At 68.3% G+C, this 19,034-nt stretch overlaps 9 protein-coding genes across 9 annotated transcripts; 4 read left to right on the top strand and 5 right to left on the bottom strand.

The window, feature by feature from the left end:
- Positions 1 to 370: 370 nt before the first annotated feature.
- RHOBADRAFT_46837 (uncharacterized protein) lies at positions 371 to 2,943 on the bottom strand (the record flags this gene model as incomplete). Its single annotated transcript, XM_018414869.1, has 11 exons — positions 371 to 396; positions 555 to 593; positions 776 to 823; positions 963 to 1,157; positions 1,252 to 1,395; positions 1,886 to 1,989; positions 2,125 to 2,190; positions 2,284 to 2,289; positions 2,425 to 2,439; positions 2,589 to 2,610; positions 2,895 to 2,943. 11 exons carry the CDS (start codon positions 2,941 to 2,943, stop codon positions 371 to 373), a joined length of 714 nt encoding a protein of 237 aa, XP_018268435.1.
- Positions 2,944 to 3,693: 750 nt separating this feature from the next.
- On the top strand, positions 3,694 to 4,957 carry RHOBADRAFT_55857 (uncharacterized protein; the record flags this gene model as incomplete). The annotated part of the gene is made up of 3 exons (XM_018418051.1): positions 3,694 to 3,923; positions 4,115 to 4,786; positions 4,853 to 4,957. Exons 1-3 carry the CDS (start codon positions 3,840 to 3,842, stop codon positions 4,955 to 4,957), a joined length of 861 nt encoding a protein of 286 aa, XP_018268436.1. The 5' UTR covers positions 3,694 to 3,839.
- Positions 4,958 to 5,598: 641 nt separating this feature from the next.
- RHOBADRAFT_55858 (uncharacterized protein) lies at positions 5,599 to 7,726 on the top strand (the record flags this gene model as incomplete). Its single annotated transcript, XM_018418052.1, has 7 exons — positions 5,599 to 5,803; positions 5,907 to 6,213; positions 6,392 to 6,579; positions 6,659 to 6,743; positions 6,827 to 7,197; positions 7,282 to 7,376; positions 7,484 to 7,726. 7 exons carry the CDS (start codon positions 5,599 to 5,601, stop codon positions 7,685 to 7,687), a joined length of 1,455 nt encoding a protein of 484 aa, XP_018268437.1. The 3' UTR covers positions 7,688 to 7,726.
- Positions 7,727 to 7,852: 126 nt separating this feature from the next.
- Positions 7,853 to 8,897, bottom strand: RHOBADRAFT_55859 (uncharacterized protein; the record flags this gene model as incomplete). The annotated part of the gene is made up of 5 exons (XM_018418053.1): positions 7,853 to 8,081; positions 8,119 to 8,266; positions 8,342 to 8,545; positions 8,613 to 8,775; positions 8,856 to 8,897. 5 exons carry the CDS (start codon positions 8,895 to 8,897, stop codon positions 7,853 to 7,855), a joined length of 786 nt encoding a protein of 261 aa, XP_018268438.1.
- Positions 8,898 to 9,572: 675 nt separating this feature from the next.
- RHOBADRAFT_55860 (uncharacterized protein) lies at positions 9,573 to 10,367 on the top strand (the record flags this gene model as incomplete). Its single annotated transcript, XM_018418054.1, has 3 exons — positions 9,573 to 9,935; positions 10,062 to 10,139; positions 10,244 to 10,367. The coding sequence occupies 3 exons, from the start codon at positions 9,573 to 9,575 to the stop codon at positions 10,313 to 10,315; spliced, it is 513 nt and encodes a 170-aa protein (XP_018268439.1). The 3' UTR covers positions 10,316 to 10,367.
- A 258-nt stretch (positions 10,368 to 10,625) lies between these two features.
- RHOBADRAFT_46842 (uncharacterized protein) lies at positions 10,626 to 11,555 on the bottom strand (the record flags this gene model as incomplete). Its single annotated transcript, XM_018414870.1, has 6 exons — positions 10,626 to 10,644; positions 10,733 to 10,913; positions 11,005 to 11,047; positions 11,116 to 11,157; positions 11,255 to 11,323; positions 11,433 to 11,555. 6 exons carry the CDS (start codon positions 11,553 to 11,555, stop codon positions 10,626 to 10,628), a joined length of 477 nt encoding a protein of 158 aa, XP_018268440.1.
- A 722-nt stretch (positions 11,556 to 12,277) lies between these two features.
- Positions 12,278 to 14,258, top strand: RHOBADRAFT_46843 (uncharacterized protein; the record flags this gene model as incomplete). Its single annotated transcript, XM_018414871.1, has 4 exons — positions 12,278 to 13,099; positions 13,197 to 13,747; positions 13,842 to 14,120; positions 14,201 to 14,258. 4 exons carry the CDS (start codon positions 12,278 to 12,280, stop codon positions 14,256 to 14,258), a joined length of 1,710 nt encoding a protein of 569 aa, XP_018268441.1.
- A 408-nt stretch (positions 14,259 to 14,666) lies between these two features.
- On the bottom strand, positions 14,667 to 17,156 carry RHOBADRAFT_55862 (uncharacterized protein; the record flags this gene model as incomplete). The annotated part of the gene is made up of 2 exons (XM_018418055.1): positions 14,667 to 15,010; positions 15,083 to 17,156. The coding sequence occupies 2 exons, from the start codon at positions 17,154 to 17,156 to the stop codon at positions 14,691 to 14,693; spliced, it is 2,394 nt and encodes a 797-aa protein (XP_018268442.1). The 3' UTR covers positions 14,667 to 14,690.
- A 332-nt stretch (positions 17,157 to 17,488) lies between these two features.
- Positions 17,489 to 18,901, bottom strand: RHOBADRAFT_55863 (uncharacterized protein; the record flags this gene model as incomplete). The annotated part of the gene is made up of 2 exons (XM_018418056.1): positions 17,489 to 17,820; positions 17,980 to 18,901. 2 exons carry the CDS (start codon positions 18,899 to 18,901, stop codon positions 17,489 to 17,491), a joined length of 1,254 nt encoding a protein of 417 aa, XP_018268443.1.
- Between the last annotated feature and the right edge of the window lie 133 nt (positions 18,902 to 19,034).

Raw genomic sequence — 19,034 nt, forward strand, 5'->3', positions numbered from 1 at the left:
GGAGCATGCCGCGAGGAAGTAGAGCGCTCGCCGGCCTTTGTGTACCACCAACTCCTCTCCCTCCTCTCTCCTCGAGTCGTGCAACTCTCAGTGTTCCCCTCTTTCGATCTTGGTCATGTCACTCTCTCGCGAGGCTCGTCTGCCGGCTCTCTCACTCGTCGCTCGCACTCTCGCTCTCGACCGGGACCGGGAGAGAACGAAAGATGGGGAGGGAGAAGCAGGCTTGGCAGTCGCTAGTATCGAGAGGTACACAGTTGAGGGTCTTGACGAGCAGGAACGCGAGACGAGAAGGACGACGGTGCACTACGACACGATTTGGGCGCGGTTGGGGAGGGAAGATTCCGAGGGGGGAGTTGAGCGCGGGGAAAAGTCACAGGAACGAGGACGACGCCGAGGCTTGGGGAGGGACGAAAGGGGAGGAGGGGTTAAGAAAGGAGGACGAGGGAAGGGGGACGAGGTAGCGCGAGGGGGACGCGCTTAGTCTGCGACGAGGGAGAGAGGGAGGGTCAGTAGCCGAACGCGAGGGAGAGAGGGAGAGGGAGAGGGGGACGCACATCCGCCGCCGTAGCCGCCCTGGCCGCCCTGCTGCTGGTCTGCGAGAGGGAAGGGGGAGAGACAATGTCAGGTGACCGTCGCTGCATCGAGTGCCGCCACGACGCTGTATGCGAGCTGAGCCGGCGGAGAAAGAAGCTCGAGTCGCAGCGTCGAACCGAGGGCGGGGATGACGGGTTCGAGTCGGCCGCCGCCGGTTGGGGAGGAGAACAAGGAGACGCACAGCCCTGACCGCCGTACGGCGCGCCCGAGCCGTAAGTGGCCGCGTCGCCTGCACGCGAGAGAACCCGAGTCGCACGCGTCGGTCCCGAGTCGCACCGAGAGCCGAGAGCCGCACAACCGAGGCTCGAACACACACGAGTCGCACACGGGGAAGGGGGAGAAGAAGAAGAAGAGAGAGTGGGACGCACCAGCAGCCGGCGCCGAGCCGTACGAGTCAGCCTGGCCGACCGGGGGGTAGCCCGGCTGGGCCTGCTGGCCGCCGTACCCACCGCCGTATCCGCCCTGCTGGCCGCCGTAGCCGCCGCCGTAGCCGCCCTGGCCGCCGTAGGCCTGCTGGCCGCCGTAGCCGCCCTGGCCACCGCCGTAGCCGCCCTGGCCGCCGTCTGCGCGCGCGCGAGACCCGAGATGGGCAAGGTCAGTCAAGCCGGCCTCGACAGGTTGACGCCTCGGAAGAGAAGAAGAGAGACGAGGACGCACAGCCGCCCTGGCCGCCGTATCCGCCGCCGCCGTAGCCGCCCTGGCCGCCGTAGCCCGAGCCGCCGCCGTACCCACCGCCGTACCCGCCACCACCACCGCCACCGGTGCGCTGGTTGGCGATGTTGACGCGGAGGCGACGACCGTCTGCGGGACGAGGAAGGACGAGGAGTGGGAGAGAGGGTCAGGGCGCTGGTCGCGAGGAACGGGGAGGGGGAGAAGGCGAGGACGCACCCTGGAGAAGCCGATCCCGACGAGGAAGGGTGCAAGGCGAGCATCATCGTGATCGTACGAGTGCGAGGCGACGAGGATCCCGAGACGAGCGCGACGAGGACCGAGACCGAGACCGAGACGACGAGGGACATGCGCGCAACGAGAACGAGAGGGACAAAGAGGAGAGGAGAGGGGGACAGTCAGGACCGCGAGAAGGAGAAGGAGAACGTGGTGGTGGTCGAGGCGAGAGCGCGGCACGCCGTCGCCGCGGGCGCGCTCGATCCGCCGCTCTCCGGAAAGATGCGCAGAGGCCGATCCGGAAAGGCAGCCTCTCGCACGGCGCGCGACGGGAGAGGAACGAGAGACGAGGTCGCTTTGCGAGGTCTCGGCGGGGAAGGGGAAGGGGGTATAGGGTCGAGGAGACGCACGAGCTCCTGGTCGTTCATGGCCTGGATGGCGGCGTCGGCCGACGACTGGTCGGCGAAGGTGACGAAGCCGAAGCCGCGCGAGCGACCCGTGCCCGGCTCACTGTGTGCACGAGGCGAGAGTCAGTCAACGAGGATCGCAGGGGTGCACGCGATGGTGCGGGGACGCGCGCGGGCTCGACGAGGCAAGGCGGCTCGCGAGCTCGCTCGAGAGGAGCCAGAGAGAGAGGGGACGCACGTCATGACGATGCAGTCGACGATCTGGCCGAACTGCTGGAACGCATCACGGAGCGTGTCGTTGTTGCTGCGTCGAGGAGGGAGGGAGGGGAGGGTACGAAGGTCAGCACGCCATCCTCGCTCGAACGCGCTCGTATAGGGGTGGACCGAGGCGACTCACGTGCCCCTGAGAGAGGGAGAGAGGTCGACCAGGGAGCAGACAGGCAAGGCGAGGCGAGGCGAGGGACGGGGTGGGACGGAGCGAGGTTAGCGCGGTGGGACGAGGCAGGTGACCGGCGAGAGGGTGCGACGGGGGACGCACCACGAGAGGTTACCGCTGCGAGGAGGGCGGGACACAGTCAGTGAGGTGTCCTGGCCATGCTGCACTGGCGCACGCTGCCCCTGGTGACCCTGTGCGGGCGATGCGCAGAGGGTCGTGGGAGCAGCGACCCCGGACGACGAGAACGAGAGAAACGGTCGACGGACCAGTAGATCTTGGCAGCCGACACTGCGAGGGGTGCAACTGGGTCAGTCTCGGCGTCGCACACTGCTCCAGGCAGAGGCACGCACTGTTTGTAGTGTTGGTGGAGGAAGGGAGGGAGGACGGTGCCGGTCCCCCTCGCGGTCGGCGCTGCCGCGGACGAGCTTTCTCCCCTCTCGACGTGCAGCTCGCCCCTCTGCCCTGGTGCTGGCCTGCGCTACAGCCTCAGACCGACCTTCACCACGCCCTCAGCCCGTCGTCGCGCCCTCGCGACGCCCCCTCGCCCTCGCCCCCCTCGTCTCGCCTCGCACTCGCCCTCGCTGCTCTCGATGGCGTCTCAAACGCGCTCGCGTGGGCCATTCTGTTGGCGAGGACTTCTTGTCGGCACTTCTGCTCGGCTTCATCCGCTCGGCGGCCCTCTTCAAGGTGCCGTCGCCCGTCAGTTCCACCTCGACCGACGCAGCGCACTCGCCGACTTGTCCTCGTCGGGCGAAGCCGCTCGTCGAGCTGTCTCGCACCGCTCACGTCGACGAACCAGCTTCATCGACGTGCGCGACGCTCCTCGCGGCGCTCGGCTGCTGTGCGTCCCTCGTTCTGCGGCGCAGAGAAGGGCAGTCGGCGACGGTCGATGCGAGCCGACCCGCCTGTCAAAAGCCGCGGCGTTGCTCGCCAGCGTTGGCTTTGCTACATGCTCTGGCTCCCGCTGGAACATCGACGGCGTCCGAGGGAGCGCGTGGGCCGGCCGCGAAGGCTCGCGACTCGCCTTCCTCGTCGACTCGGCTCGTCGCGTACTGTTCCTCTCTCGCTGTGCTTCTTCAGCTTCTCTGCCTCGCATTGCGGCGACGACTCGAAGCCGGCTGCTGCGCTGGACCGGCCGAGCCTGAGGGACGAAAAGCCGCTCGCGGCCGCTCGACTGCGGCGACGCGGAGAAGCGGCGACGCCGGCGGGGCAGGGCGAGAGCGTGAGAAATTCGAGCGAGTACTCGCACACGAACAGCGCGTGTCAAACGCGGCCCGGGAGCAGGTAGAGGGTTTTCGGCCGCCGGGCGGAAGAGGCGGGCCGCGAGCGAGCAGCTCTCGTCCCTTCTCCACCTCCCAACAGCTCGTACCACCCCGAGCAGCTCTCGACGCGCCTCCAGCACCTGCACAGCACCTCTAGCGCCACTCTCCGCCAGCTCGCACGCCTCCGCACCGACTCCAGAGCTCCGTCGTCTTCATCAGTCCCCCGGATTTTCGACCACCCTCTCTCCCTTCACCATGTCGTTCCAGCTCTCGATGGACTGTCAGAAGCGCGGCAGGGACGACCATGAGCAGGAGGTGTCGCCCTCGAAGCGCAGCAAGGTGCGCACCAGCTCTCTTCACCTCCCCCCTCCCCCTCCCTCCCCTCCCTCGCGGCGCGCCGGTGCACTTCCCGACCGGTCCCACCTGCCGAGTCGGGCAGCCGAGCCTCGACCACCGTGCCCCTTCGTACCAAGCGCACCTGCTGATCTCTTGCCTCCCGGTCTCGACCCACCTCCCCTCGCCGCTCGCAGACGTTCGCCGTCGTCGACCCTCCTGTCGCCCTCCCGACCCCGGTCCCGACCCCGATCGGCACGACGCTCGCCCAGCAGCAGCAGCGCGCCCTCGAGGCCATGGTCGGCGGCGCCCTCGAGACGCAGGACGTCGAGATGGGCACCGACGACGCGGCGAGCCTGTCGAGCAACCCGCTGCACCCGTGGACGGCCGCGCCGGGCATGGTCGCGAGCCGCTCGCTGTCGGGCTCGTCGTGCGCGAGCTCGTCGATGCCGACCACGCCGCTCGACCTCCCGTTCCACGACCAGTGGATGCCGGACAACCAGGCCCACGCGCAGGCGCACCAGCAGCAGCAGCAGCAGCACAAGGCCGCCTACCCGTCGTCGTCCAACCCGACCTCGTTCACCGACATGAACGGCGCCACGACCTTCTTCTCGTCGTCGCCGCCCCTGTCGCTGTACCCTCCTCCGCCGCCGACCCCGACCGCCGGCGCCTTCCCTCGCGCCAACCCGCTCGCCACCTTTTCGTCGCACGGCTGGGCGGCCTCGGCGGCGCCCGACCACCACCAGCAGCACTCGAGCCCGACCAAGGCGACGGGCGTCATGCGCATGGAGCCGAGCATGGGCGCCGGCGCCGCCGTGCCGCGCGACGAGGCCGTGCGCGAACTCGACATGCCGACGTACGGGTGGGACGTGCCGCGCCAGGCGTCGACGCTCAACTTTGGCGGCCACATGATCTGAACCGCACGGCCTCGCAAGGCGTGCCGGGCGGCGGCGGCGGGCGAGGGGTCGCGCTCGGCGTCGGTTGCGAGGGGAGCGAGGGGGGCGGCGCTCAGGCGGTTCGAGGCGTGGATGCTCGCATAAGCGGGCGCATCGCCGTCGAGGCGCAACGCCCGCCGTCGAATCGGCCCGGACACTCGCCTCGGCCGGCTCCTCCCCGACCTCGACTCGACCTCGAGCCCCCCTCCTTCCCTCGTCCTTCCCGCCTCTCGCCCTCGTCCCGCCACGGCACCGCCCGCACCTTCCCGTTACCCTCGTTCGACGCACGCCTCGCAGGTCGTCTCGCGCGTCGACCCATTCCCTCTCTCTCTCGCCTTTCCGTCCGCCCTGTTGTCGTCCCACCCTGTCCTCCTCGTCCCCTCGTCCTTCCCGCAACCCTCACCGTCGCCACCCCGCGCCACCCTGCACCGCCTCGCCTTGCCCCTCGTCACCTCTGTACGGTCCCTCGGTCCTCAAAAGCGGCAGCTCGCCGCCGGGCTCCTCTCCCCTCGTCAGTTCCTCGTTCGTGCACCCGGGTCGTCTCTCTCCCAGTTCCACCCACCTTGTGTAGACACTTTGCCTTAGCCTTTGCGCAATCAGTTTCGAGCTCTCGAGTCGAGCAGGACGCAGCGAGAGAGAGAGAGCGTCTCGAGCCCGAGTCCGAGGCCGAGGTTCGCCGACGTCGGCAGCTGCTCGCTCTCACCTGTGCCACCAGCTTCGCCAGCTACGCAGGGCTATTGTGCACCATGCTGCGCACATCTACGGTCACTACGCGCGCGCGCACCGCTCGCGTCGTCCCTGCCTCGCCCTTCGACCTCATCACCAAGCCGAGCCGATCGTTCTCATCGTCGTCGACCAGCAACAAGCAGCAACTCGTGATTCTTGGGTCTGGGTGGGGCGGGTACGAGCTCCTGCGCAAGGTGGACCGGCGGCGGTACGACGTGACTGTCGGTGAGCCCGCTCTCCTCCCTCGTCCTCCTCCTCCGCCGACCTCGGCCCCACCACTTTGGCGCTGACCTCTCCTCCCCTCCCCTTTGCCGCCCCTCCCGCCCAGTCTCGCCCAACTCGTACTTTGCCTTCACGCCCCTCCTCGCCGGCGCAGCAGTCGGCACCGTCGACTACAACTCGACTCTCGAGCCCGTGCGCGCCTTCCCCGACGCGCGCTACTACCAGGCCTGGGCCGACAAGATCGACTTTGCCAACAAGCGGCTCACAGCCATGCCCGCCACCGGCTCGGCCCTCCGCAAGCGCCTCAACGCCGAGACGACCGACGAGTCGAGCGAGGCGCTCAAGCCCGCGACGAGCTTCCCTGGGTTCAAGCCGTTCGAGCTCAAGTACGACAAACTCGTCATTGCCGTCGGGTGCGTCCTCGCGTTCTCTGTCACGTCACCTCTGCGCCCGGTGGCTGACTTTGCCCTCCCGCCCCACCTCTCCACCCCTTCCCCTCGTCCCTCTTCACTCTTCCCGCCTCTCCCTCGCTCGCCGCACCGCCTCGACGCCAACCTCTCCTCCTCCGTCATCTCGCCACGCACCTTTCAGCTGCTACTCGGCGACGTTCGGCATCCCGGGCGTGAGCGCGCACGCCTACTTCCTCAAGGACGTGCGCGACGCCGCCAAGATCCGCCAGCGCATCCTCGAGTGCTTCGAGCTCGCGTGTCAGCCGACCGTGACGGACGACGAGCGCAGGAACCTGCTCAACTTTGTCATTGTCGGAGGAGGACCGACCGGTGCGTCCCGCTCGCTCCCCCCTCCCTTCTCTCTCGTCCTCCTTCCCGATCCTTGCTCACCCTCGCCGCCCTCCTGCAGGCGTCGAGTTCGCCGGCGAGCTTCACGACTTTCTCACGTCCGACCTGACGAGGGCCTATCCGCAAGTCGTCGACCTGTGCAAGATGTGCGTCTCGCGACCTCTCCTCGCTCGTTCCTCGAGCGCATTTGACGATGTCCTCCCTCCCTCCCTCGTTTGTCCGTCGTCAGATCTATCTACGACGTCGCGCCGGGCATCTTGGGCTCGTTCGACAAGTCGCTCCAGGAGTACGCCGAGGACAAGTACGTGCGGCGCGGGATCGCGATCAAGGGCAACCGCCACGTCGAGTCTGTCGACGAGGGCGTCTTGCACGTCAAGGAGGAGGGCGCCGTCAAGTTTGGGCTCGCCGTGTGGTCGACCGGGCTCGCCGCCAACCCGCTCATCGACTCGATCAGCGAGCTCGACAAGGACGACAAGACGCACAGCCTGCGCATCAACGACTCGTTCAACCCCTCGACCAAGGACGGCAAGGTCGTGTCGGACGTGTACTGCATCGGCGACGCGAGCGCGCTCGAGAACAAGCTCCCGCCGACGGCGCAGGGTCCGTCCCTCTCTCTCTCTCTCTCTCCCTCGTTCGGCCCTCCCTCATCGTCGACGCCCTCACTGACCTCTTTCACGCCCTCAGTCGCCTCGCAGGAAGCCGCATGGCTCGCTCGCATCCTCAACGCCGAGGTCAAGCAGCGAGCGCCGCCAGGAGCCTTCAAGTTTAACAACCAGGGGGTAAGCCTCTCCTCGTCTCTTCCTTCCTCTCTTTCTCCCACTGTCTCTCGTGCTCCTGGCACGCCGACACGATCTCGTACTGACGCTGTGCCTCTCGTTGCGCGCAGACGATGGCGTATCTCGGCGAGTGGACGGCGATCGTCGACCGGAGCAAGGCGGACGGCCCCCAGGGCGAGCTCACCGGCCGAGCAGCGTGGTTGCTCTGGCGCAGCGCCTACCTCTACAAGTCGATGTCTTTGCGCAACATGGTGTCGCTGTCATATCACTGGGCAATGTCTGCGATTGCAGGGAGGAGGCTCAGCCGGTTCTAGGTCCGAGCGCGTGTCATATCATACTCTGTCGTCCTCTCGACCTGGCAGAACGACTCTTGACAGCTTCCGAGAGCGAGAGAGCCTCTCGAGTCTGGCGAGGAGAGAGACAGCGAGAGAAAGGAAAAGACGAGTTGCACGAGGCGACGGAAGGGCTCGTCGCGAGATCTACATGACGCTGCACTTGTCGCGCTTGCGCTCCTTTCCCTGCGCGCCAAGGTCCTGCGCCGGGCCGGACAGCGTCGAGCGTGCGACAGGGTACGACGCCGGGAGCGGCGTGCACGCGAGGAGGATGCCGGACACCGGGTTGGCGGGGCTGTTGTTGGCGATGCGGCCGGCGTCGAGGCGCACGTCATCCGGGGAGGAAGAACGTCGCGGCCGGAAGGCGGTCGAGAGTCTGCTCGTGCTCGAGGGCAGTCGGCGAGGCGGACCACGAAAAGCGCCAGACCGAGGTCCGGGTCGCGGCTTCGTGCAGCGAGACGTTGTTGGCGAGGGGGTCGGACAGGAGCGTGAAGTAGTCGTTGAAGCGGTAGTAGGCGCCCTTGCTCGGCGACGGGTTGTCGAGAAGGGGAAGGACAGGGTCTGCGCGAGAGGCAGTTTGAGAAGGAGGGTCAGTGCGCGTCGACCATCTAGAGGAGCGAGTCTAGGCGGACGCACTCTTTGACGACACCTTGTGGTTGCCCAAGCACTTCTCGCTCGTCGCCGCGATGAATGCCTGCTCGTGCTTGCGCAACTCGCGGTCGGGCCGCCGCATGTTGGGCACGCCGCCGAGCATGCCCTCAGGAAGCGGTCCGACGCCCTTGCCGCGGCCGTAGCGGTGGTCCTGGGGCCGCATGATGAGGTGACAGTCCTGGATGAGGCCTGCGAGAGTCGACGAGTCAGTTGCCGTCACCAGAACGCGTCGAGGAGAAAGGAGGGTCGAGCGCACCAGGAGACGGCGCAAAGCCCGGCATCGAGCCGCCGCCTACGTCGATGCTCCACACGTTGTAGGCGACAAAGTGACGGGACGAGTCGGCGGCCGCGAGCCAGCCCTCGAGGCGGCTGCACAGCAGGTCGAGGAAGGCGTCGGCCGCCTCGCGCGAGTACCCGCCCTGGACGACTGTCGGCGCGAGACCGTCAGTTACTTGCCGCACACCCCGTCGTACAGGCTAGGAGAAAGAGGTGAGCGCACGATAATGGTAGAAATCTGGTTCCGCGTGGACGGTGAAGGCATGGCCGTCGCCTGCTTTTCCCGGCGGCGGCTTGCGCTCGGCTCGCTTGTAGCCCGGGTGGCCAGCGAGACGGACCGCCCTGGTGTTCGAGAGGAGATAGCCAGTCCTCGTTTCCATCGCGCGCGTCGGTCGGGCGAGAGAGTCGCGAGGAAGCTGAGCTCAGAGGTGGCGAGCGGACGAGACGAGCGAGCGCGGAGCTTCCGGCTTGCTCGCCGAGGGGCGGTTACCGAGGCGTCGGCACCCAAGAACGCCCGCTTCATCGTCCGCCACGAGCGCGACGGACACGGGCGAGCCGGGGAGCGCAGGAGGTGCGTGCGCGCACGGCGAGCGCCCCGCCGGCTCAGAAACCGGCCGAGCCAGATCGTATAACTGCAGCGTGCTAGGCGCAGCGGGAGAGCCGAGCCGTGGTCGACGACGTGCACAGGGAAAGTGAGAGAAGCGGAACAAGCGACGAGGAAGAGGGAAGAGAGAGAGGGAGAGAGAGCGACTCGCGCGTTACCGACGTCTCGCAGAGGTAAATGCCGCGCGATCTGGCTCGGAGCGGATCCCGATTTGAGACTGTCAAGCGGACCGCAGGCCGGAGCGACGTCGACGTCAGCCCCCTCCCCCACACGCCGGACTATCTCTCGAGCTCTCTCTCTCGCTCTCCATCACACGCACGACTCGCACGACTCGTCATGCCGCCCAAGACCGTCGTCAAGCCCATCCAGGAGGACAGCGTCGCGCAGCCCATGCCCGCCGGCGGCGCCGCGCCCATCAACGACTCGGAGGTCGTCGACGAGGGTCCGGCCAACGCCAACATCCCGTCGTCGCAGCACGCCCAGTTTGACCGGCCGGGCACCCAGGACGCACTGCGGGGGCAGGGCAACTCGGCGGCGCCGAGCTCGAGCTTGTCGAGGGAGAACCAGGCTCCGGTCGCGAGGGAGCAGAAGAAGGCGGCCGAGTTTGGGGACAATTTTGGCGTCAGCGTCGAGGGCAAGGGCGAGGGCGAGGGCTTCAAGACGTCGAGCGTCAAGGAGGGTGAGCCGAGGGCGGGCCAGGTGCGTCCCCAATCGCTCTCTCCTCGAACCGGTCGTCGTGCGACTCGGTGCGCTCGTCGCGTGCCGGGACAGCACGTGCGCACGCCCGTTTGCAGAGACGAAGCTGACACGTCGAACGTACTGCAGGTCCACGCCGACAACCCGAACGCCAACCTCGTCGAGGCAGGGACGACCATGGCCGGCGACGCCGGCGCCGACTCGGGCGTGCGTCCCTCTCCCTCTTCCTCTTCCCCCTTCCGGCCCGTACTGACGGTCCTCGCCCTCTCTCTCTCGCCGCATGGACTGACGAGCTCAGTTGCGCAACACAGATTGATGGGTCCGAGGAGGAGGGGACCGAGGGCGGCATGCGCGCGGCCATGGAGCCGAAACCCAAGCTGTAGCGTTGCTCGCTCGAGCGGCCTGTACATACTGCGCGTGCTTCTGTGACACGAGACGAGCGGAGCAGGAAGAGAGAGCTCGCGAGAGAGAGAGAGATAGAGACGCTCGCTGAGGCAGAGAGGGAGGGACCGAGCGCGTTGCAAAGGGCCTCGCTACGGGAGGGAGGACGTGCGGAACTGCTACGGGTCGTACGAGAGGGGTTGACAGTGTCTATGGAGAGATAGAGAGAGAATGTACTGAGACGAGGCGGTGGGCGCGAGGAAGAGCGGTCGACGTGGGCGAGCGGGCGAGTTGCCACGCTGCCGAGGACGCTCAGGCGCTGCAGGTGACACTGCCGCTCCGGGAGTGACCCACCGGTCAGTTCTCGCTCGCTCGGGTGAGGCTCGAGAGAGACAGAGAGAGACGAGAGCGCGACGCACTTGGGGTGCTTCTTCTTGAACGCCGTGCACTCGGCGAGCGAGATCGGGCCGCCCTTGACCGACACGGTCGACGAGAAGCTCTTCTTGACGAGCTGCTTGGTGTAGTCGGTCACGGCGCCGCCGTTGGTCCACGTGCCGTCCGGGTTCTTGGCGAGGCCGCCGCAGAAGGCGTGGATGCGGGCTGCGCGAGGGACGAGGCGGAACAGGGTCAGTGTCCAGTCACCACCCGCCCATGAGACTCGTCCCTGGATATGGAGAGAGGGTGGACGCACGGCCAGGCTGGAGCGGGTTGCCGTTGGCGTCCGAGAAGACGCACTGCGCGAGGGAAGGAGGACCAAATGGTCAAGGGCCGGCTCGTCTCGAGACGGGCGAGAGGGACACACGTCGAGCTGGTGGTGGCTGCCGTAGACGCCAATGGGCCCGACCTGCGAAGGGAGCAAGAGAGTGAGCGTCTGGCCACTCTAGAGCGACAGGCGACGAGTAGCTCGGGGACTCTGTCGAGGAGGAGCGGTGTAGACGCACGTAGTTGACGCAGGCCGAGCGGAACTTCTTGCAGAACGCTTCCGTCGTCGAGAACTTGGCCGTCGAGTACTGCGAGGTGGGAGGGCTGGGTCAATTGAGGTCGAGGTGCCGGGTCGGCGTGCCGGGTCGGCGTGCGGCGCGACGAGGAGGCTCAGGGAGCGTGGGAGAGCGGGCGCACCTGGAGGGTCCAGTCGCGAGTGAGGTCGATGTTGCCCTGGGAGAACTTGGCGGCTGCCTGGTCGACCGAGACGAGGGCGAACACAAAGGCGAGGAGGGCGGCGAGCGAGAAAGCGGTGCGCATGGTGGAGGTATGAGGGCGAGAGCGAGTGTGGGTGGAACGAGTGACTGGCGGGGCTTGGTGGGCAGGGGGACGAAGGCGAGTGCGAAGAGCGGGCGAGAGGGAAGAGGGAGCGAGGAACGACGAGGACGAGGAGCGCGCGCGCGCCGGCCCGAGCGAGGCTCGAGCACCCTCGACGCCCTCACAGCACCGGTCGGGGGCCTTCGCGGCATCCAGTCCGACTCGAGCTACACTACTGCGACCCTCGCGGCACTCGGAGAGAGGAGACAGCGACGCGAGAGGTGGTTTGAAGCGACGCGAGACACGGCCACCGTGGCCCTCGTCGACGGCAGCTCCTGTTGGCCCTGCAGCTTGCCCGTCGCTGAAACAGTCTTGTAAGCGCGCCCACCATGCAGTGCACATCAACGAGCGAGCGAGGGAGGTCGCGTCGACGTCGGGAAAGCCGCGAGGAGGAGCGATCGGGCTCAGCTTGGCTCGACCGACTCGTGCAGACCTGCACAGAGCACCACAAGCCTCGCACACGCCCAGCGCACCACCACAGCACGCGCTCCACTCGGCCCAGCCCGCCCGCCTCGCTCGTCGACGCCTCCTCCTCGCGTCGGACTTCCACCTCGTCCTCGTTCACCACCGCGGCCTCCCGACCAGCAGGCCGTACAGCCGCGTTGCCCAGCATCACGCCCCTTTCCATCCTGCGCACCCGCACCACCGCAACCCCACCACCGCGCATGCCCTCGTTCCCGCCAAAGAGCAGCCTCCCGACCCACCAGCTCCAGCCTCTCGCCCAGCACCAGGACCAGTCGGACGACGACGACGACATGCAGACCGCCAACTCGAGGCGCCAACCGGGCGACAAGGGCGACCGCTTCAGCTCGTCGCACCCGTTCCGCTCCCTCACCCCGCGCCGCATCGCCGCCATTGCCGCCGTCCTCATCGTCTGCATCTTCTTCTTCGGCAAGAGCAGTGGCGGTGGCCGCGACGGCTACCACTCGGCCGCCGTCGAGACCCTGACGGCCGACGGCGTCGCGCCAAACGAGGCCGCCGTCGAGGTCGACAAGCTCCCGTCGGGCTCGCCCCAGAAGCAGCACAGCGCCTCGTCGCGCAAGTGCACCCCGCCGCCGGGCAAAAAAGCGACGACGTACGCCATCATGATCGACGCCGGCTCGACCGGCTCGCGCCTGCACCTGTACACCTTCTCGCACTGCGACCCGAACCCGGACGCGCTCCCCAAGCTCGAGGACGAGCTGTTCGTCACGACCAAGCCCGGCCTGTCGTCGTACAAGGGCAAGCCCGTCGACGCCGCCGAGTCGCTGCGCAGCCTCCTCCAGCAGGCCGTCGACGCCGTCCCGGAACACGAGCGCTCGTGCACGCCCATCGCCGTCAAGGCGACGGCCGGCCTGCGCCTCCTCGGCTCCAAGCAGAGCCAGGACATCCTCGACGAGGTCGAGCGTTGGCTGTCGGACGAGTGGCCATTCGCCGTCGTCAAGGACGGCGTCGTCGTCATGGACGGCAAGGACGAGGGCGTGTACGCCTGGATCACCATCAACTTTGTGCGTCGCGCCTGCGCCTCTCTCTCTCTCTCTCTCTCTTTCTGTGTCCGTCGAGCGACATCTTCTGCGCCCGAGACTGACTCAACCCCGCCCGCAGCTCCTCGGCTTCATCGGGCCCGACCAGCCCGCGTCGGCCGGCACGGCGGCCGTCATGGACCTCGGCGGCGCGTCGACCCAGATCGTGTTCGAGCCCATCTACGACCCGGGCTCGTCGGACAAGCTCGCGCCGGGCGACCACATCTACGAGCTCGACTTTGCCGGCAAGGACCACGTCCTGTACCAGCACTCGCACCTCGGGTACGGCCTCATGCAGGCGCGCCGCGCGCTCCACAACCTCGTCGCCTACTCGTACGTGTGGTCGTCGGCGCCAAAGGGCAAGCACGTCGAGTGGGACGACCTGTCGACGCGCGACCGCATCCCGAACCCGTGCATGTTCAAGGGCGAGACCAAGAAGGTGACGCTCGACCCGCCCGGCCGCGCCGAGAAGGACGTGACCATGGTCGGTACGGGCGCCGGCTTCGAGGCGTGCAGGCGCGTCATGGAGGTCATGATCAACAAGGACGCGGCGTGCGAGGAGCCGCCGTGCGCGTTCGCCGGCGTGTACCAGCCGCGCATGAGCGAGGTCTTCTCCGCCGGCAAGGTCTGGGCGTGCGTCCCCTCTCTCCCTTTCTCCCTCTCGTCGACGATGCACCCGAGCCGAGGAGGATTCGCCGATTGACCCTGGCCTCCCTCCCTCTCGCAGCCTGTCCTACTTCTACGACCGCATCGCGCCCCTCGGCCTCTCGTCGCCCTTCAGCATCTCGTCCCTGCGCCAGTTGACGGCCGACGTGTGCTCGGGCCGCGACTCGAAGGCGTGGGCGCGCTTCAAGGGCAACGCCGAGGCGCTCGACGAGCTGAGCGACCGCCCCGAGTACTGCCTCGACCTCACGTTCATGTACTCGCTCCTCAGCCTCGGTTACGAGCTCGAGGAGGAGCGGCAGGTGTGGATGGGCAAGAAGGTTGGCGACGTCGAGCTTGGCTGGTGCGTCCCTCTCTCTCCGTCTCTTTCCTCTCTCTCCTCACGAGGGGGCACCATCCTGACTCTTTCTGCCCCTCTCGCAGGGCTCTCGGCGCCGCACTCGCCATGGTCGAGGGTCACCTGAGCTGCCGCGCAGACTAGCTGCCCGGCGCTCGAGGACGAGGAGGAGGTTCGGGATCGAGACGGCGCGAGTTCAGGGCTGCGTAGCGAGCCATTCTTTCTTTGCATAGACGCGCATTTCCTTTGTCATCGAGTCTTGCGTCCTTGGCTTCGAAAGCGCTCGAGCTCGCGCTGGTCAATCGACCTTTCTCTCGCCGCTTCTCGCTTTCCTCGAGCTCACGGCGTGCGCCCTCTGGCACTCGGTCCGGCGTCTGCCCGTCTCTTCGCAGCCCTCTCTGCGTGAGCAGGACTGAGTCGATCTCGCCTCGCCGGCGCACCAGCAAATGGCTCGCTCGACTCGCTCGAGTCGACCTTCTCAAAAACGCTCGGACCCCTTGCTCTGAACCGGCTCTCGCTCTCGCTCTCGCCGCCGCACAAGGACCGAAAGAAGCGCGCAAAGCGAGGCATCGTTGCTCACCACTGCTCCATGCTCAACGTGTCCCGCTCCCAGTCGTCGAGCACCTCGACCGCGGTCGACCTCCCTGCCTCGGCCCTCGCAAACCACCACCTCCACGGCTCGACGCCCGTCTTCTCGCCGCGCAGGCGCCCGTCGGGCTCGCTCAGGAAGAGGTAGTGGCGGTCGGGCTGGGCCGTCGTGTTGAGCCACTCGAGGAGGGTGAGCGAGGCGCGCTGACGTGGCGAGGGGGACGGGAGGCGGGCGAGGTAGGTGACGAGGGTGCGCTCGTGGCGCTGCACGAGCTCGGAGAAGAGGACGACCTCGGCGAAACGGGAGACTGTGTGTGGGGCGAAGGAGAGTCAGGTCGTGGCCTGGATGTAGAAAGGAAGGGGAGGAAAGGGGGACTCACCGAGGATGCGGACCTCGCGCGGCGCGTGAAGCATGACGTACGCCGTCTCCGACTCGCCGAGGCTCCTGTCCTCGAACAGCCACCGCACGACGTCGACCATGGCGAGGTAGCGCTCGTGCACGGCGCGCGACAAGCTCGCGAAGCCGAGCCCGCGCCCGGGCGAGCCGCCGCACGCCGCTCGGACCTCGGCCTTGTCGGGTTGTCGGCCGATGACGCTCGTTGCGAGCCAGTCGGGCTCGAGTGAGGGTGGACTGGCGCCGAGGCTGGCGGCGTCGGGCGCCCAAAGTTCGGGCGGCGCGATCGACGTGAGGAGCTTGAGGATGAGGAGGTACAGGGGGAGGCTCCAGGTCGGCTCGACAGGGCGCTTGAGGACGAACCGCTTGAAGTCGCGCTCCCTGAGCACAGCGATCGACGGCGAGAGGTCCGAGTCGCGCAGCGTGCGCTCGGGTGGAGGTGCTGGCGCGCCGCCGTTGCTCGAGCGCGTGCGCCGAGGCTCGGCCCATCGAGGCCCGTTCCTCGGCGACGAGGTGCGCTTGCTCGGCGGCAGCTGGTGAGGGGTGACGAGCGGCGGCGTGCCCGAGGGCCGACGAGGTGGCTCGGCCGCAAAGTCGAAGACGAGCCCGTCAAGGTCGTCGACCGACGGGCGCCGCCCGGTTCCCCTATCCTCCCGTGACGACGGTCGAGCTGGAGCGTCGCCGTCGCCTCCACCGCCGTCGTCCCAGCCTCTCGCCGCCGCCGCCGCCGCCAACCGCCGCGCCTCCTTCCTCCCTCCTCGCCGACGGCGGCCGCCCGTCCCGGCGCTCACCCTCTGCCCTCGTCCCTCCTCGAGCGCGTCCCACCGGTCCGAGAGCGACATGCCGCCCTGCGCAACCCGACTCGAGTCGGGCAGGGGCGCGGGCGCGTCGTGACGCGGCTGCGGCGACGGCGCCGGCGATGTGCGGGCTGCTGCTGCGGCCTGCTCGACGCGAGGGCGCTTGGCGTCGCGCAGCTCGTCGACGTTGCCGTCGAGGCGACGAAGCGGGCCGTCGTGCGACGCCCTCGCGCTCGTGCTCCCCGACGGGTCGAGCTCGTCGTCATCGCGGCTGGCGGCCCGTGCGCGCTTCTTCTCGAGCCGCCGCAGCCGTGAGCCCGCGCCCTGGCGTCTGGAGCGCGTGCTCGACGAGGGCGGGTCGACGCCGACGGGCGCAGTCGAGGGCTCGTCGCGCGGCTGGGCGTAGGACGGGCCGCTCGGCGCCGAAACGGGCCCAGGCGCGCACTCGGACCTCGCCGACGCAGGGCGGTCGACGAACGCCGGCGGCATCGAGCGCACCGACGTGCGGCGAGGCTCGACGGCCTCGAGGCGCGAGCCGCGGCGGGCGGGAGGGGACGGCGAGCGGGTCCGCCTGCGCGGGCTGTGCGGCCGCCCGTGGTCGTGCGCGCTCGGCGGGGCATAACGCGGCTCGCCGAGCCCGGCGAAGCTCGGCGCGAAAGTACAGGGACCGAGGTCGTCCTCGTACAGGTGCGACGAGCGCGAGACCGCCGACGGCGCCCATCGGACCGACGAGTCGCGGCGAGGATCGCTCTTGCGCCTGGGGCTGCGCGCCCGAGCCGACCTCGCGCCCCTCTCGACCGCGTTGCCGTCTTCTTCACCGCGACGAGCGACGTCACGGGTCGGCTCTCCCGACGCGTGCTGCTGCAGACGCTGTGCCGGCGACGACGACGCCGTCAAGCTCGTCGCGGCGGCGGCACCGAGCCGGTGCGGCCCGTCGCCCGCCTGCTCGCCGAAGAAAGCCGAGGCGACTGGGCGCTGGAGCCGCTGTGCATCGGGCTGGCGAGAGGGTGCAGGCGGCGACGAGTCGGGTCGAGGCGAAGGAGGAGGGGGAAAGGTGGCAGGAGGAACGAACGCGGGCGGTGCGGTGGACGTGGGGATACCGAGGGCTGCCGTGCCGGCTGGCAGGTGCGGGTGCACGTCGCGTGCGGTTGTCGAGCGGGTTGAGTCGGCGTGGTTGAGCGGCGAGATGGCGGCGGACATGAAGCGCGGCGGTGCAAGCGGCGCGAAGAAGGACAGCGGGTACGTGTCTGGCCAAGGCGGCATGGCTGCTGCTCTGTGTGGCACTGGCGAGGCGTGCAGCAGGGCGAGCGCGGCGAGTGTAGAGGACAAGGACAAGGGGCGAAAGCTGAAGCACGCGCCTCGTCTCCCCCGCACTCCGTCAAAGCTCCGCCGACGAGCTCGTCCAGAGTGTGCCACACGTCGAGCGCAAGCACAGCGAGTCTCGAGGGCACAAGGCTGTCTACGAGAGAGCCACAAGAGAGAGCGCACGTTTCGCGGGCGAACTTGAGAAGGTCGTCGTCCTGCTCTCGAGCCTCTCGCTGCCAGCCAGCTCGCGTCAAAGCCATCCTCAAGCGCACTTGCACACCTCGTTCCGACTACGACGTCCACCCCTCCGTCCTGATGACGTCCCTCTCCCACTCGTCGAGCTCGCTCTCGCGCCTCTCGATCCCTCCCGGCCCTCGCGGCGCGAACCACCACTCCCACCCGTCCTCGCCCCTCGGGCCCCTCCTGACCGTCCCACCGCGCTCGACAAAGAACCGGTACCTCCTGTCGTGCGGCGCGTCCGGGCGCTGGAACCACCGCAGGAGCACGAGCGCGGCGCGCTCGCGCGACGAGGGCGACCCGACGCGCGACAGGTACTGGGTCAGGTCCTCCTCGGCGATGCGGCGCACGCTGGTGAAGCGCTGCATCGAGCCGAACGTGCGGACTGTTCTCGGGGACGGCGCCGAGAGGGAAGGCGAAGGAGGGAGGGAGAGAGGGACGAGGGGGCAAAAGGGAGACTGCGTCAGGTCTCGTGCGTCGCGTGCGAGGAGGGCGATCGAGATCGAGAGAGAGGGAGAGAGAGAGAAAGAGAGCGAGGACGCACTGATCATGTGGATCGAGATGGGCGCCGTCAGGATCATGCCGGCGACGTGCTCGACCGAGAGCGTCTCGTCGTCCCAGATCCACCGCATGACGTCCTTCATGGCGAGCAACTTGCCGTGCCACCCGAACGGGACCGTGTCGCCGGCCTTCGATGTACACAGCGGGGCGCGGTCTCGGATGAGGGCCTTGTTGGGCTGGTAGGTGCGGATCTCCTGGACGATGGCGGGCGCGTCGTACTCGGACACGAGCGTGCCGGGGCGTGTGCTCCACCTTGGAGGAGGCGCAACCGTGCAGGCAAACTCGACGAAGGCCGTACAGTAGGTCGACGACCACGCGGGCTCGACGGGCTCGTCGACGAGGTAGGGCATGTAGTACGGGAAGCGCAGGCCCGACAGCGGCGGTTTGAGGGCGCTCGACGAGAACGTGTCGGGGAGCGCATAGTCGAGATCCGGGACCGGGGAAGATCGGCGACGGCTTGACGGTGCGCGCTGCTCGACCTGCTGCTCGACACTGCTCGCGGTGGAACGACGACTTGACGATGCGACGACACGCTCGGGGCCTTTGCCGCTCGCGACCTGGCTCGACTTGACGGCGCTCTGCGAGCTCGTCGACACTGCTGGACCCTCGATCTCGATGACGGACCCGACTGGTACATGCACAGGACGCTCACGAGGCCGTTTGCGCGGGTCGGCCGTGTGGTCGTCGCGGAGGCGGACCGGCGGCGAGCTGAACGGGTTGACCGGCGCCGCACGGGACGAGTGCTGGACGTTGGCTGCGTCGACGAAGGGCTCGCGAGGGGCTGGGCTGCGCTGCGCGTTGGCCTCGGTGTGCTGGACCTTGTTGGCGGACGAGGTCGAGGCGAGCGGGAAGTACGACTCGATGGGGCGGCCCGGGTCGATGCTGAACGAGAGAGGATAGAGCATGGCGGGGTGGACCGTGTGCGCTGGCTGCTTGTGGCGGTGGGCGAGCGAGGGCGAGAGGTTGGAGGAGAGGAGGAGGCGATGCAGCCGGGTCCCCTCGTGGTCCGAGGTGCGGTGCGGGCGCGTGTTGGAGGCG

Source organism: Rhodotorula graminis, assembly GCF_001329695.1.
Source record: "Rhodotorula graminis WP1 unplaced genomic scaffold RHOBAscaffold_15, whole genome shotgun sequence".
Lineage (NCBI taxonomy): Eukaryota > Fungi > Basidiomycota > Microbotryomycetes > Sporidiobolales > Sporidiobolaceae > Rhodotorula > Rhodotorula graminis.